Below are 17,404 nucleotides of genomic sequence, written 5' to 3'. Positions count from 1 at the left end.
ACGTTCATTGTGCGGCAGGCACGTCAACATAACATCTCTTCCATTAAGATCAGCGAGTGCGTGATGAAGCGTATAGTATGCGAATCTTTTGCCCCAGTGGCTATTGCAAAGAGGTCGAAGTTTAGTGAGATTGCGGCAGACAAATGTCAAGAACGCTCGAATCACTTTACCTGGGGTTGACCGCGACAGACGCAACGTCGACCACGTGCTTTGAGATCATTGAGATCACGATGACACATACAAGCTCACCATTCGAGTCACGGGCAACATATGTCGTGCTTTGAGTTGGTGGCAGCTGCAAATACCTGGTCTGTCGGTCAACCAGCCAACTAAACGGATCCTCAAACTCGAATCCAGCTCGAATGACTTCAGCTACTTCTGGAGCTTCCTCTACTGTTGCGACACTAACTCTAATATCGGGATTGGTTGCAAGATCTTGCAGTTTCGTATTGGACGGTCGAAACATGATGTACTCGTCCACAACATCTGACTCTGGATCACATTTGTATCCTCTGGCAGTTAATAAGGATTCCCAATCGTTTTGATTGCGTAAATTATCGTCAAAGTCTCGAAACATCTGTACTCTAGCTGCGCTGTTTGTTGAAGTGTTGGATGATGCCTGTTTCACCAGCTTTTCTAGAGCATCTAGAGCTTCTTCCGCTGTCTCTTTTGCAGATTCGCGAGATAAATCTATATAGAGCTGATTCCCATCCCACCAGTCAAGATTCGCTGGAGACGCGACCAAGTATCCGCAGCTAAGTGGTATTATCTGGTCAACTACACGAGCATGCTTGACTGTCAGTGGGGTAAAAAGTTCGGCAGTGGTAAATTCCTTGACTTTGTAATCGTCGTCGGCCCAACTCATAGACATTGTTCAAGTCCAGTTGATGTTTCACGTTTTCACAACGGTCCTATCTTGAATTATGCGATGAGAATCGACAAAATAGCACGGGAAATGTAGACTGCTTACTTCAAACCCAACGATTCTATACTAGTGTTCAAAGCTTTCGACACGTTCACGTTCAGCTTCCAAACATCGAACACAAAATGAGCTCCCGCAGAAGAATAAGGATGGGATGCTTCATACAACTTCCCAAGTAACAACGAATAAGTCGTATACGACGAGTCCATTATTCAACCCAACCAGTGCTGCATTCAATAGGGAAATCGTACGCATCATTATGCACTTTGCGAACCCAAAAATGCAAGTAATACCGTCATAATGGAACGGATGTTTTGCTTTCATTAATGTCGGCAAATCAGGTATATAAGAATCAGAAAAATCTATATATCAGCAACTTTCAGCAATTACGTGCGTAGCACTACATACTTCCACTTATTGTTGCTCTCTTCTGCCAATTCCTTGGTGATGGTACTCTAGTAAAAGAGAAAAAGTCTTCAATCACCACCGTACAGATTTACAAACACTTACTACAGCGTTTTACAACACTAACAACATACCTTGCCTACAGCATACGCGCCTTGAAGCATCACTGGACGCATTTCATCATTGAGTTTCTTTCGTATTGCACGTTTCTCACGTAATCGTGGGAGATGTGGATGTGTGGTTGGCGTCAGAGGATGGTCGCGTGAGAAGGATGCGATGTACGAGTCAAGAGTCAGTATTTTGGGGTGAACTACCAGAGAAGTCAAGTTTTGGGACTGCCAATACAAGATGATTTTCTTTTCTTCCTCCTCTGAGACAGAGGGTGTACCCAAGATGATTCTGACATCCATATTATGCTGAAATCGAATTAAATTGAGTCAAAAAGAGCCAACCAGAAGACTCACACACAAAAAAAAAACTCATGTACATACCTGGGCGAAAACATCAGCCAGTTTCTTAAACTTATCCACACCTTGTGGCTGCAAAAAGTCGGAGCATCTAATCTTCAAGTTACCAATCATGACCTTTCTACGTTCACTGGACAGCAGATCACTATATAGCCTTTGTTCCACCAGCAGAAAGTCAGCATCGGCGCCTTCGTAAGAGAGATATAAGAGTTTCCATTGCTGAAGTTATATGTGAGACTTAGTTCATGTGTGCGATGAGCTAAAAGGTGATTGCTTACCAAGTCACAGATACCGTCTTCATCAGGAACAATATTAGCCAACAGTCCCTCATTTACCGAGGATTCAAGAATATTTTGAACTACATTCTCGAATGCAAAACCACGTAATCGTAGAAATGCATTAGGCATCGTTACGACATGTTGGAGGGAGGATGCATGAAGATGGTGCTATCAGCTATGTTAGTTGAATACCCTTGTCAATTGAATATGGCCCATGTAACCTACATAATCCACGAAAGCAAGGCTTTTTGCTTGCACTGATTGATGGCAGTACTCATCGACAGTCAGCACCTTCCTCACAAGGCTCCTATCAAAGAGTTGCTGCAGCGGTTTATGGAATTCTCGGTCAATGATGCTTCGATCTGATGAGGGTAAGTGGGCTATCAATCCTGGATCGACACCAGTAGCGTGGGGTCGTTGGTGAGCCTAAACTAGAAGGATGAGCAAAAAGTCTTGAGAATGAAACAGTGTAACTTACCAATTCTAGCAACCACTGAAAATGACCATCTTTGCCTCGTTCTGCCAAGTCCAACTGCATCATTACAGCAATTTCGTGCCGTTCCGTAACAACACGATCTAAAAAGGATGCCCATAGGGAGACTTCAGCGCCGAGGCAAGTCCACAGATCTATGAGATCGAAAGCAACTATATTACGTCCCAGGCTGCTGCGTAGGACTGAGAGGATTTCGTCACAAAACAGTCCATCTAGTGTGATGTTGGCGGTTCTAGCCTGAGCAGAGCGATAATCAATAGCATCTTGACCTGACGGGGGTGTTCCAGTGATGAGGAGTTTGAGTTTTTTCCCACGTGTATCACAGTGACGCTGGCGCGAAGAAAATGAATATCATGACACGGTGGGGAACGGAAAGATTTGGAAAAGATACCTTGACAAAGTCCTCTAAAAAACGAATATCCCCTTGAGCCTCATCTATCACCAAACACTCAACCCCTTCTGATTCCAAAGTGGCGAAGAACTTCGAGAATGCCATAGCGTCAGCCTTGTAAGCTAGTGTCTCCGATCCAGAGTCGACTTTGACAGACAAACCAATATCCAGTAAGATTTGGTTTAGACGATGGAGATGCATTGCAAGTGGACAGTAGTCAGTGGTGCTCGCTGTCAAAATGTCAAAATGATATAGTTAGTTTGATGAACATGGGAAAAAGCCAAGTACATAGTAGACTCAAAAGCAGACTGACCTTGTGATGTGCTCTGTAATGGTGGTAGTTGAGATAGACATAGTGGTGATGAAGCTAAAGAAAGTGTGAAGAGTGGTTAGTTTTATATAAATAGACAGCGATAGATTAAAGTAGCAGCAACACAAGAATCTGAATATATGTACATAATAAATACCTTTTGGGCGAACCACTTTCAATGGTTTGTCCTCTGACGTCTTGATGAGTTTGAGGAGAGTGCTGGATTTGAGTGGGGTCTTGTATTCAATGTCTGTATCTAGATACGCAAACAACTCGGCAGCATCAATGCCATGCAGTTTTGCCTTGAATGTCTTGTCCAAGACTTGCTCCAACAAATGATCGATAAGATCAGATGCTGGGATCTTGACTTGGACAGCCCGCATATTCTCCACTTCTTCTACTGGACCATCTTTGCCCACTCGCTGGAATAGCTTCACCCATATTGTCACTGCGTCCATGCTGTGCTGTGTTGCGTGACGCTTTCGTTTGATGTCTGATGCAACATGATGTTTCGTGTTTTTGCAACGGTCCTATCATTAATTTTGCGATGAGAAACGACATGATAACACGTCGAAAGAAGATTTATTACCTCAAAACCAGCGATTGGTATACTAGAGTCTAGAGTACGAAGCTTTCACACACATTCACCTTCCAAACATAAACCCAAGAATGAGCTCCACCAGGCTAAATACAATATTGTCAGCATTATCAAGCAGACTGGCAACATCGATACAAGTACCTACTGCCGATATATCCTTCAATCCCCCACCACCATCATCGCCCTTGAATATCCTGATTCTCGACTCGTCGTATAATCCACCAACAAGAGCACACGAATCCCTCGTAAATCATACTCTAAAGAACGTAATTCCTAAAAATGGACGTGCATTTGATGCAGTACTCCTACTCTTCGCCACCACAAACGCCGACAAGATTGGATATAAAGGTGCATCCCCAACTCAACGAATAGGCATGATGGACGCACTCGCCAACCACATTACACACCAACACGAACATAGTAGTCTAGCTGCCACGCTCCCCATCGGTCTCGGTATCACATCATCGCCCTACTTTATCGACAAGGCATCAGCACTGACATCCCACTTCCCACCCAACTCGACATTTTACTGGATTCTAGGATACGATACTGTCATACGCTTCTTTAATCTAAAGTACTATCCAGATGCACGGGACTTGAGAACTGCGCTCGCACCCTTCTTTGTCAATTCACGATTGATTTGTGCGGATAGGGATCAGGCTACGGTTGAGTCGTATCTGGCGAGAGATGATATGAGGCCGTTTGGGGATTATGTGGCGGTGCTGCCCGGGTGGGCACAGTTGGACGATGTGTCTGGGATGAGTAGTACGGCTGCACGGGAAGCCCTGAAGAAGTATTATAGCATTCGGGAGTCTGGTGACGAGAGGCAGGATGAGATGCTTCATAAGGCCAAGGAGCTGCTACTGCATCTTGTGCCACCTCCTGTGTTGGATCAGATACTTGCACAGGGTCTATACGCATAATATACCACATAACCAAACTCATAGATCATTGTATAGTATTTATAGTCTATTAAAGAGCATAGGCAAGTATTACATGGTTGGGAGAAGAGCATCAGCTATTACAACCACGTTTAAAGAATTAGAAAATCAATACACTATCTTGACTTGAGCCGAGCGGCCCCATTCCCGCAAAATTTTGTGGTTGCTTAACAGGTCAACGTGGTCGGCAACAGCGGTAAACTCTTCGAAAGAGACCTTGCCGTCCATATCTTTATCGGCAAGCTTGATTAAAGCTTCGGCGTTCTTGGCGATGATTAGCTCGTGTTCTGCCTCTGTTACATTTTGGGATCTTGGGCCCATTTCCTGGTGGAAGGAATCGAGTTAGCACATGGACAGCAAAAAAGAAGCTGAAAACAGAACAAGATATGCCTCTAGCAGAATGTAAATGACTATTTTCTCACCTTCAACACGAGTTTCAAATCATTGACATCAATCTTCTCGTGCTTGTGTGCAAAAAATTGGAAGGCTGATTGCAGTTGTAGTTCACGGACAATCGACCGGACTTCCTTTGTTGCATACTTGTACTCGATAAAGGAGATCTTGTGGTCGTGGTCGACGTCAGCTACCTCGATGACTAGAAACGACATAAGGGTTAGTTCGTAGGCGAGAAAACGTATAAGGATCGTGTAATATTTAGCCTTGGCTCGAAAGAACAAGTAATAAAAAGCAGCATTTCCATCCATGACATGAAATCCTTACCTCGATCAGTATACAGCTGGATTAATCTAGAGTAATCAGCTCTAGACATGTTTTTTGGTGGTGGAATAACGGTTTGTAGAGCATTCGATAGTTCAGGTACATTCAAGAAATTATCGCCGTCAGAGTCAAAGGTTGCGAATGATTCTTTTAGGTCTTGGTTGTCGTATCTATCGAGCAATGACCGCCTGAAAATACCCAGGAAGACGAATGTTACTAGCGTTTTGGAAAAGATTGTTAGCATAATGCAGGCAAAAAAAAGTCGGAACCTCAACAACAATGTATACTCACAACAGAAGTGAGGTCCTATCCTCAGGAACTGGGTGATTAATCCCTTGTAGAAGGCTCCAGGACCTTCCTGGGCAAAGATCTTTTTCACTGCATCGAATCCGGAAGTGTAGATGGTTCCTTTGCCATCCACGTATGGCTGTTTAAAAGGATATTAACATTTCAGTCTTCTGAAATGAGTGGAATATACGAAATAGCTTACCTGGTTGTAGTACCGTGTTCTTGTTACGTCTATAGGACTCATGAACAAACTGGAGTAGACAAATAAAAATCAGTCGCAAACCCAGAGTCATTTTGCGTCCCAAACGACTCTCACCATGAGACGACACCGGAAGCTAGACCAGCAGCCATATCTGTCCAAGCACTGTCTGCCCACCCTCGTTCACGTTGCAGCCACTCCTTGATCATGGAGTAGCTGGCCAAATTGGAACCACTTCCCACCACACTTCTACCCATAGATAAAACACTCCCTAAAATTGAATTTGTAAGATATCATGCAAATGCACTTGATTCCACAATCAATAATTCATTGGTTTGATATTCTCGTTTTTATGCTTACCTCTGTAAAGTCCCTTCAGACCCTCAGACACATAAATGGATCTCAAGGCATCCCAAACACCTTTATAAGAGTGTTGTGTTCCAACAGCAACAGATTTACCACTTGATTTACTCTGCAGTCGAGTCTTGACCAGCTCGAACGGATTACAACTAAACGCTCCCATCACACCGCACATACTGCCCGCTAACATTCGTTTCCAGCCTGGTGCTGGTCCTGACTGTGGATCTATATGTGAAATGGTTTGAGTACTCGCACCGTAAGATTTGCTAAAAAAAACTTATCATACCATGCAGGACACTCATAATCGGTTCATACATTCCAATACGAAACAAGTTTTTAGACGATTCACGTAGCAATGCGGGCGTTAAACCCTTTTGGAGACCTTTTATGCCCTCATTCATAAAAATCTTGTAAATTGTCTGGAAGGAATTCGTGTATACGAGGTGGTTCTTTTTCACTAGTGCGATTGCTGCGGGGTCTTTGCCAGCGGTTGCGAGAGCAGCTTTGTAACCTTGCCCTTGCAGCTGCAGCCTCACTCTATGTAATGTAATGGGAGTTGTGTCTTAGCGCGTGGTTTCCATTGTAGTGTCACCCCTGTCAACAGCGAGTTCTCAAATTGCGCTTGTGACAGTCGTCCACTACACTTACTTTGCCGTATCGAATGGATTGGTGAAAATCACAGCACCTAGAAGCACGAGAAGAAGTTCAGACACCCAAAATTCTCAAGTCAAATTGTATAACATCTGCATCAACATTCAACCCCTCGCTCCACAAGTAGTAGAGCCAACCAAATCCTCAACAAATCAATTGTTTGACCTCTACATCAACACTAAAACCCTCTCTCCACAAGCATAAACGACCGGCTCATACACATTCCCGACTTTTGACGCAAACGAAACCTCCAAAAAAATTTTGACGCAAGCTTGGAGATAAATCCAACCAGCAAACAAGTCAAGAGAGGCGACATCCTCATAAAAACATATTCATAAAAACATACATGCTGGAGACAAGGCAGAGATCCCAAAACTTTCAACAGCCGAAAGTGTCCTTGGTTTACCGCTGTTTGGCAGGATGGTGATTTTGTTTGTGGAAGCTGCCATGATGGAGACTCCAACGTTAACCAACGTGAGGATACTTTAAGCTGCTGTCGTTTGTTGGTAACTCTCTTCTAACAGCTGGCTCTGAAAAACTTCGAAAATTTTAGGGGTTGAAAACGCAGGAGCGAGCGAGGAAGAAACCGGTTGAATTTCGTGGACTAGATCATTCAATCATGTTCGCTAAATTGAATTTTCAGAGTCTCAAAAGACAAACAAAGTGATTCAGAGATCAGAGTTAGTTTCATGGTCCCGCCTCGTAGTTCTGTACACGATCGTCATATTTTTCGCACTTTGGAATCACAGTAGAGTAACAGTATTTCTCATCCGTAGGCGAAAAGAATATATGACCTATTACCTGTATGCAAAAGAACATTCTACAGCTTGCGTGCTGCTAACATACTCCTAGGAGTACCTCTAAAAACCTAGTCGCGTCAACAATGTCGGTCTCAAGTGAAGTGCCAAAGAAGCATGCAGTCCAAGTCAAAGACGAGGTGATAATACATACAGCCACAAAGCTACGAGGAATATATTCTTCGTTTACGTTGTTTTTCAAGGCTAGATTTCAGAGTATTGACCATAAATTCCTCAACAAGCCTTCAAACTCCTTGTTTGGTTTCCAATACACTTGAGCGACGCATCAACAGATTCGTTTTTTCGATCACTTTGAAAGGCATCACAGCTCAATTCCAGAATACCACGAATTGGTGTTAACACAGCAGGCCGGGCCTACAAAGGAGTTTGTGAAAGATGGCAAGTCGAAAAAAATGCCACCAACAGCAACACCAATTGCATCGCCGCAGGCGATCCACGCGATCATATTGCCTACATCATCCTAAGCACTTCAATAATTCTCATTCGACGCGTCCACGCGACAACAACGTGATATAAATCAATCTTCTGACTCGCTCCATAGTTAGTCAACAGTTCACGTCCCCCCTTGGTGCAAACCTCCCAACAATCTCACGCTGTCAAGTTTAAACTCTCTTACAAAATGCAGCAAAAGTACTGACGCTGCTGCAAATCCACTCAAAAAAAAACTCAGCTGCCACAAATAGCGCTGATGGAAATAACCAACCCTTTATCCGGAATAGGACAACTTATTTTGATGGACTTTGGCCTCGTAGTAACAGTTGTCGCCATTTGTATGCGAAAAGAACATATTACTTGTATGTCAAAGACCATTTTTGCAGCGTACATGTTTTGCGTCATATTTCCTTTTATCTTTAAAAATCCAGTCGCGACGAAAGAGTCTCAAACACTATCAAGCGAGAAAAGAAAGTATTACTAACAAGTGAACAAGTGAGAGACGCACTTTTACTTACGTTGCTGCCCACGACTAGATCTCAGAGCATTGACTATAAATTTTCTCAAATCTTCAACCTCCTTGTTCGTTTCCGTCAAAAACTGGAGCGACTCATCAACAGATTCCATTTTACGATCACGATGAAGGAAATCACAGCTCAATTCCAGAATACGACGAATAGGTGTCAACACAGGTCGTGCCTTCAAAGGTTTTCGGGAAACATCGTAAGACGAAAAAAAAATCGAAGATTTTGCGTTGGCATCTTAAAGTTCTTACCCGAGGATGAAGCAGACATTGATGATGCACAGTTTGAACAAAGCGTGCATGAATTTGAATCATCTCATCAAGCTCAACGGCTTTAGACATGTCCTGATCAAAAATCTTGACATTCTCAGCTATCGCCTATTATGCGTCGATTGATGTTAGCACCAATTCCTTCAAGACACACAACACGATGTTGACCTACATTGGAAATAAAATGGCTCAACAAGCCTTGCACAAACTGCAACATTTTCAGCCTCAGACTCCTTGTATAACCATCCACCACTGAGGTCAATGGGGACTTTTGCTTGGTTTGAGAAACTGCATCCCGTTCTAGACCCAATTGCACAATTCTAGCCTGAACGAGTAAACGTGCTACTTCGTTATAGACGGAAATTATCGACTTTGATACTAGGAGCGATGTGGGCCATGGAGGCTAAAAAAACCATCAGTCAGTCAGATCAAGATTGTTGTGGTTCAACACCAAGTTACCATGTAGTCGATATGCAGATCATCCAAAGCAAGAAATGATAACGGCAGCATCGTCCACTTTTCAGGAAGAGATACTCTAATATTCTTCAGACCCACACGAGTGGTACTATATTCTGTCATAGCAGAAGTAAAGAAGAGATTGACACTATTCGAATCATGCAACACACGTTTTGACTCAATCTAGTAAATAATGAAAAAAGATCAAAAGACCTCATTGGTGAAAAATGGAATTTATTCTAACCCACCTGCTCATAAAGACTCAGACAAAAGGCACTCATAGCTTCACCCTCCAACATGAAGCAACACCTTGGAAGGATTCGAATTTGATTTTCAATGCCAAACTTGTTGCGTAAGGTCTGTGTCAATAGCCTTCCAACTTCTAACCGGCGTGAATGCATGAGTTTCTTGAATACACTAATCATAACGGTTTCAAATGACACTATAGGTAATGGGCTAGCATCTGTGTCACTACTTTTGGTTAATGGAGGATGAGTTGCTACGACATCCAGATGATATTTGACTGATATAGGGAAATCAGTGTTGTTGGTGTCTTTCACAGTTGGTGATTGTTTGAAAATCATTCCCATGTCCAGAGCCAAAGCTGAGACGAACTCTCCATATAACGGTACGGGCGCGACGGGATGCTGTGGACGATTCCCGTTAGAATTCTGGTTAATGGACTTTTTCTCTCGCCCTCCTCCTACCTTGATTGCCATTCGACACTCATTCAGCAATATTCGGCTCTTCCCAGTCACCATAGCATCCTCTGACACAATGCTCAAGAAGGATATAGGCACATCTCGTGCACAGAATGCATCAAACCAAAACTTGGTAGACTTGGTCTGAGCATCCGTCAACCTAGAGCAAAAGCAAACGTTTACAAACATGTAAGTATTATCAACATCCAAACGAAAGGTTACTTCTCAATCAGAGAGTCCTCAGGCGATGTAATTGTTCCTTCGTTCATCCATTCCTCAATGTTTTCCACGATAGGACGAAGCGTCTCGACAAGCAGTTGCAATATGGCTGGACCGTTCCTGCTGTTGACCAGCAGATACTCGTTAACCAAATCACACAACATAGAAATAACGATGAAAGGGCCTAGAAGGAGAAAAGCTTTGGCTAAACAAAAAACAAGCGTCACATGAGTACATGATACTTTGAGAGTCCAGCCTTTCGATCAAGCCATGAATATCATGTATAAGAGGAAACTCCTTGTCGAGCGTCTCCCAAAGCCGCAAAAGTGATGCAACATGTACTCCATCTAAAGCCGGAGGTAAGGTCAACTGTGAACAAAAAAAAACATTAATTCGATGTTATATAAACTTTGCATGTCACGAAGATAGCTCTGATAATGCCTCTGCAAGTCAACGATCCTGGAGTCGAATGGCCTCAAAAGGTTGGTTGCAGCATCAGCAAAAGTCTGTATAGTCCTGGAATGTCCATTGGTTGAGACATCCAATTGAACTTTCCGATTAAAGTCCTTGATTCGGGAGATCATGGATCCAACTTCGGCGAATCTGGATAGAATTTGATATACAGCACCTGGCGTTGCATGTGTCAGACTAACATCCAATTGGACCTATCTCGCAAGAGCGTGAGCTGAGAACCCTCGTCTGCATCAGAAGCATTCATACCGTGTATGAAGCGGATGTATGTCGTTTGAATACGAAGCTCTCTGTACCAGATAACATGAAGAGAATTTCACGAATCAGATCTATCTCTGAAACATAATTTAGACTCCCTCGTGGACAATGAAAATGGTTGAGACTAGTTTGTTCATGATGTGCTAGGGCAGGGCCTATGCGAAGAAAAAGGTGTTTAGTTGACGTCGAAATACAGCGGGTGAGCTATTCTTACTGAGAGTGGTAGGCTGCTTGAATACAAAGGGTTGTTCTAATTGCGACAGGTTTGAGTTGGCGAAAAAAGGACACCATTTGCTTCCCCATGATCTTACCACAAACACTATCTGGCTTTCGATTCCAGTACTGAATAGTCTTCAACTCTTTCAGAACCTCCACTCTGCAAAGGGTTGCAGCAGAGTTTTTGATCTAGCGAGCACGACTTGGTAAAAGACTTTTTCGATTGGCAACTGCGTGCACCTTCCACTCACCAATTCCATTGACTGAGCTCGTTCATACGACACATACGACACATGATCTTCAATCACAACACCCTCATCGTAGCCTTCATCATCATTCTCATACTGTGGCTGTCGACTCCAGTGATACCCTTCAAGAGGTTCACTTGCAATTACATCCTTCCATTTAAGAATCGAATGTGGGTCTTGTTTGATTATTGCATCTGGAGCATCCCATGCAGCATGAGTTGGAGATTCCGACATGGACAGAATGAAGCTCAATAGATCGTATACATCAAACGATTTCGTGAGTTTGCAGATTTGTTTGACTAGATCGTCTAGAGCTTCTGACTTTGCGTCCAGTCCGGCGAATGAGAATTTATTCACCATGCTAAATTGGAGAATAATAATAAGTAATAGTAATTATCATTTTTGCGTGGGTTAGGCTGGCCTTGTCGTTTCGTGTTTGATGTCTCACCCTTGCAGACGACGTTGAATATCCATATGGTCAGTAGAAGGATATTTATGAAAGCGCAATAGCTTTTCATAGTGTGCCACATGACTCTCATCGTTCTACATGGTGTTCAACTCAGTAAAATCTAACAAAGCTCCAGAACATCAAAAACGAAGAACTTACTTTGAATTTCCTGACAAGATCCTCAAGAAGGTGAGTTCGCTTGGAACCAGTCAGCGATGTAACGGACGAACGAACGCTAGCTTGAGATGGAGAACGATTCATCCTGGCACCAGATCAGCTTTTCTAGGTATAAGCAGAGAGCAGCTTTCTTGCAAGTGTTAGATGTACTGGAGCTGTATTTGAGCGTAATAGTGCTGAACGCGTCGCCATTTGAAGCAATGTGTCGAGATATAATGATATAATTTGGAATATGTGGATCGTTGCTATATATGAGAAACCAGCACAAGAGTTACCACAGCGGCGTTGCCTTTCACGGAAACAGTCACAACAAAGAGGAGAAAAAAAGTGTTTTATGGCAAAATTTATGAGTAGTATACCGATATGATATTGCCCAACTAGTCGCAACACTTGGAATTAAAGCTCGTGGTAAAACATTCAAACTTGGAGAAAACAACATGTTTTGGTTGTTTCAGTGCCTCTTGTTTGCTAAATGAATCAAGATGCTTCCGTATGAGGTGCTGGTCAGCTGCTACACTCAATCGGGGTGTGTCAAGGCAACATCTGGAGTTTGAACATTTCGAGCTACGAATTGGAATGTCTTCCGTGAATGGTGTAGGCTCATGCCAATTCAATATGAGAATTTATTGCTTTGAATTTGGCCCAAACTGTGGAGAGTTGAATGCGTCGTTTTAAAAGCACGTCCTCTCAAGACCTTATCTCGCCACTAGCACACGGAACTAGCACACGGAATAGACACCACAAGCACCCTTAATACGTGCTTTATAACTTCTAAATACTTTACAATGTCTGTTGTTGAAGTTGTCTAACAAATTATGATCCAGAACCGCCACTTCATCTGTAAGCCCCATTTGGATCTCCATTACACTCTGCAACAGTCACGAATCTATATCCTTTCTGCTTTCCTAATGTAACGACTTGTTGCAAATATGATCCGCCTGGCAGATTAGCCTCTGCTTGAACGTTGCCCGTCACTGGTTGAACTAAAACACGAGCAACAAGCATTAGAATCAGATATTTGGTGTTTCTTGGCACAACTTGCTACTTAATGTACATACCATCATGTTCCAACACAATCCAAGAACTAGACACTGCCGAAGCACGATCCAAAGCATTATGCACGTTTTGCATACTGTTGGCTATGTTTGCAGCCGTTGGTTGTGCATGGTTGTAATCCAAAGTATCAATACTCCATAAAACTGATGCTCGATACCCATAGTCAGCTAGCAATGTGAGTAGATGGGCATTGTAGTCGCCATATGGAAATCTAAAGTCTATAAAAAAGGAGTTGAAATGAGATCGACGGCTGTGGCCAAAAAAGCATGCCAAAACATTCGCATACAAGCTGGACGGATTCCTGCAATAGATTGCAATGCATTTTCAAGCTGCGTAATTTCAGACTGGAATTTGGCATCGGCCATGTTTAGGCAGTCAGTGTGATCCCATGTATGAGATCCAATCTGATGGCTGTAGTATTCGATGTGTGTGTTAGAGACTTAACAAACTGTTTTGAGCAATGGTCGTAGCAGAATACACTCGCTCCGTACCCTTCGTTCAACATACGGCGAACCACATCTCCATAATCCCAAATCGACGCGTAATTCTGGCCCTACGGTACCATCGCCCTTATAGTGAGAAAACATGATTTCAGCGATAAGACGAGACTTTCAACGTACATTGACGAAAAAGGTTCCTGGAACACCTAATATCCTGAGTTCGTCCAAAACTGAGAATTCAATGTTAGTTGAAGAGGCAGATGAAATACCACAAAACAAAGAAAATCTGACCGTTTCATACCTTGAGCAGTGTATTGATATGGTCCGTCATCGAAAGTTAATGCCATCAAACCAGGTTTCGTACAAGAAGTTATCGTAGGCACTGAAGCCAACTTTGTCGTATTGGTAGCTGCTGCATTAACAGCCGCTGGTGCGGCAGCAGCTCTCGACACATCTCCAAGTTTCCTTGCAGGTACGAAGAATGAGCTATATAACCAGTCTGGACCTAAGATTACAAAAACGATTAAGCACGACAGTTGGAAACATTGATTTTGCACTCTCGTGCTATATAAGCCTAGTACATAAATCAGATCTAAAAATGCACCTTCACGACCGGAAGACCAAGGAGATGGCATCTCTTCAGCGGATACCAATCCAAGCATAGCAATCGCAGCCGTCAATACGGAAGCTACCTTCATCTTGTTTCCTCTGTTGAATAAACTTCTGGATCTCTTAAGCGTGTGTCGTCCGCGGCTGTTTGCAAACTGATTGTTCGTTTGTCAGGCCAAGCGGCCAAGTCGTTCGTGTGTTTTCTTTTTCGTTTTTCCTTCTTGCGATGACTGATTGATTCAGCACAGATCGATGGCAAAGAGCAGTAATCTTGGCAGATATGTCTTTGAAACAGATCCCGTTGTGTTCCGGTGTACCGATCGCATAGAAATTTATCCCAGTTTTTTTCCCACAGTTTTGAGGTTTTCTGTGCTGTGCATGGGTTCAGACTATTGCACACCACACAAGGGTAAACAAATAACGCTGAGACAGTATTTACTCATTAAATAGATGCAGATTTTATGTTTAAAAGTACAGTTACAGCTTCGCCTGGCACATACGTTTCTCCTCATTATCTAGACAAATCTCAAAGAACATATTATGGTTGCAAACTCTCCTAGGGGCTTCCTCTTCACTTTGATAATAAATTTTATGAAGCGCTTCCCTGCGAATTAGCACCTGCAGCAGGAGTGCTTGGGACTTCAGTAGGAGCTGCACTTCCATCGTCAGGACTTGCGAATGGAATAGGTTGTCCGTTGAATGGATTATCTCCTGGTGGTGGAGAAGCCACAATTTGACTTGGGAATGCTGGAGATTGTGGTGCTGCTGCTGGAGATGGTGCGGGAATCTAATATTGAAAGACGTAAGTGACTTCAACGCGTGCTTTTTTTTAGCTTGCTGAATTTGGGACTTTTACAAACCGTTGTCATAGCCATAGATGGAATCTGTACGGCAGATGGTACTTGAGATGGCACGACCTAAAGTTTTGAAACCAGATTTGTTGACAACGTGCTGGCTTTGAATCGGGTGCAATCACAGAGAAACGTACTGGTGAGGCTGGAGCAATTGATGCAGCCGGAGATGCCACTGGAATATTTGCTGAAGATGGAAGTAGCTATTGAAGGGTTTTGTTTGTTCAGCTTTCAAGCCGTCCAGTTGCATTCTTTTGTGATCACATAGACTTACTGGTGAAGCAAGAATAATTGGCGATGCAACAACAACAATCGATGCCACTGGAGATGGAATCACTGGTGATGGATTTACTGGGGACGGAATCACTGGTGATGGAATTACTGGGGATGGAATCACTGGGGATGGAATCACTGGGGATGGAATCACTGGGGATGGAGCGTTCTATATATGTATGGTAGCATGAGCGTTTTTTGTTCAGATTTCTAGACGAGTGTTTGTCCTGGCTATCGATTTCAGACTTACTGGCGAAGTAATTACGGGAGAGGCCAGGACCTGTTGAAATGGCAAGACAATATGATTAAAAAGATGGGTTGGCATGGAATTACTGGGGATGGAATCACTGGAGATGGAAGCACTAGACTTACAGGTGATACAGCAATTGAAGCAACTGGTGATCCAAGGACGGGTGACGGTAGGACCTTTGGGTATTGGGGAATACTGAGAAATAAGTTTGACTTAAACCTCTTTTCCAAAACTTACCACAACGGTTGTAGTAGTTGTAGTTGTACCAGTTGTACTAGTTGTAGCTGTTGTAGCTGTTGTAGTAGTAGAAGTGACAACCACAACTGGTGAAGCACCGACCGCTGACGGCTGCGGCGACGGCATCGGCAGAACAACTACTGATGGACTAGGTACTGCAGCTGACTCAACCACTGCAACAGGAGATTGAACAGGAATTGCTGGAGAGGCAGCCGGTGGTTGAACTGCCGGGGATGGTTGAACCATAGCTGATGCTATTGGCTGCACTGCTGGAGCTGCAGAAGGTTGAATTGGCGGAGATGGTTGAACATTAGGAGATGCTAGTACCACAACAGGGCGTGCTGAAAATACTGCAGCAGTTGGAGATGGAACACCAGGAGCTTGGGTCGGTGCGATTTGAGCTTGTGGTGAGGGCTAAAGAAGATTTGAGAAAAAGTGTCAGTTGAAATGTGAAAAAAAGTTTGCTGTGAGGAGCGAGTACCATGATTGAAGGAGAAAGTGCAGGCGCCTAGAATTACACGGTTTTTAGCAACGTTTGTTTCAGTAAAGTTCACAACATACTGCAAAGGAGCTTACCGGAATATTTGAAGGAGTCGCGGCGTCCTTGTAAGCACCCTGAGCATCACCCAAACACTTTTGCATCGTAACGAACGTGTATCCATCGTATTGAACCATCTTGATCAACTGCTCCAAGAAAGATCCGTGAAGACGATGAGATGTGTCACCAGTCACAGGTAGTGCTATCATGATTTCATGAGATTCAATTCATGTGAAGATAGGCGATTACCTTCGCAGATTTTACCTTCTTGGCTGACTAGAATCCAGGATGAAGACAGAGGCGATGCTCTATTTAGTGCTTGATCCACATTAGCAATTGAAGCGTCAATGTTGTCGTTATTAAGAGCTGCGTGGTCATAGTCCTGGAACGAGTATGAATCAGTATTTGGCCAAGACATGCAATCTGGGTGGGCCACATACATGAGTGTCGATGTTCCACCCAACAGCATAGCGGTATCCAAATTCGTTCAACAAGTGAAGTTGTTTCACAGATATTTGCTGCGAAAGAAGATTCAATAAGAAAATCTATAGCACAAACGATGCTTCCGAAACTCACTCCACTGTTGGGTCGAAGGTCTAAATTTTGAGGGAGGTTGGCGAATTGTTCACTATGCCTCACACAAACCAAAAATCAATACGCACATGCCGGCCTGACACCAATAACCGAAAAGATTTGTTCCTCTAAATTGTAAACTTGGTTCTGGAAGGTGTTGTCATCCTCGTTTGATACAACACCGTTTGTTCCAAGGAAGAGAGCAATTTGATGCCTAACGCAATTCGAATTTCAGAAACCGAGTAGGTCTAGGCATAGTCCGTAAACTAAACGCACCCATCAGTCATCATTTGCTGGAGCAGGTACTCGTTATTCGTGGT

General features: G+C 43.4%; 3 protein-coding genes across 3 annotated transcripts; all 3 read right to left on the bottom strand.

Annotated features, from left to right (window-relative positions):
* Positions 1–4,913: 4,913 nt before the first annotated feature.
* Positions 4,914–7,469, bottom strand: SmJEL517_g04724 (uncharacterized protein; the record flags this gene model as incomplete). Its single annotated transcript, XM_031170652.1, has 10 exons — positions 4,914–5,129; positions 5,228–5,400; positions 5,526–5,738; positions 5,814–5,949; positions 6,013–6,061; positions 6,127–6,280; positions 6,370–6,594; positions 6,656–6,906; positions 7,018–7,054; positions 7,367–7,469. The coding sequence occupies 10 exons, from the start codon at positions 7,467–7,469 to the stop codon at positions 4,914–4,916; spliced, it is 1,557 nt and encodes a 518-aa protein (XP_031023397.1).
* Positions 7,470–8,689: 1,220 nt separating this feature from the next.
* On the bottom strand, positions 8,690–12,341 carry SmJEL517_g04723 (uncharacterized protein; the record flags this gene model as incomplete). Its single annotated transcript, XM_031170651.1, has 16 exons — positions 8,690–8,724; positions 8,789–8,969; positions 9,046–9,171; positions 9,236–9,466; positions 9,523–9,702; positions 9,768–10,166; positions 10,227–10,380; positions 10,443–10,623; positions 10,682–10,786; positions 10,849–11,104; positions 11,160–11,323; positions 11,383–11,418; positions 11,480–11,573; positions 11,636–11,993; positions 12,081–12,175; positions 12,240–12,341. The coding sequence occupies 16 exons, from the start codon at positions 12,339–12,341 to the stop codon at positions 8,690–8,692; spliced, it is 2,697 nt and encodes an 898-aa protein (XP_031023400.1).
* Positions 12,342–13,091: 750 nt separating this feature from the next.
* On the bottom strand, positions 13,092–14,451 carry SmJEL517_g04722 (uncharacterized protein; the record flags this gene model as incomplete). The annotated part of the gene is made up of 7 exons (XM_031170650.1): positions 13,092–13,240; positions 13,316–13,531; positions 13,600–13,724; positions 13,805–13,866; positions 13,934–13,983; positions 14,055–14,258; positions 14,358–14,451. 7 exons carry the CDS (start codon positions 14,449–14,451, stop codon positions 13,092–13,094), a joined length of 900 nt encoding a protein of 299 aa, XP_031023399.1.
* Positions 14,452–17,404: the final 2,953 nt, after the last annotated feature.

Source organism: Synchytrium microbalum, assembly GCF_006535985.1.
Source record: "Synchytrium microbalum strain JEL517 chromosome Unknown SmJEL517_scf0034, whole genome shotgun sequence".
Classification (NCBI taxonomy): domain Eukaryota; kingdom Fungi; phylum Chytridiomycota; class Chytridiomycetes; order Synchytriales; family Synchytriaceae; genus Synchytrium; species Synchytrium microbalum.
This window is presented reverse-complemented; position numbering and strand designations above follow the sequence as displayed.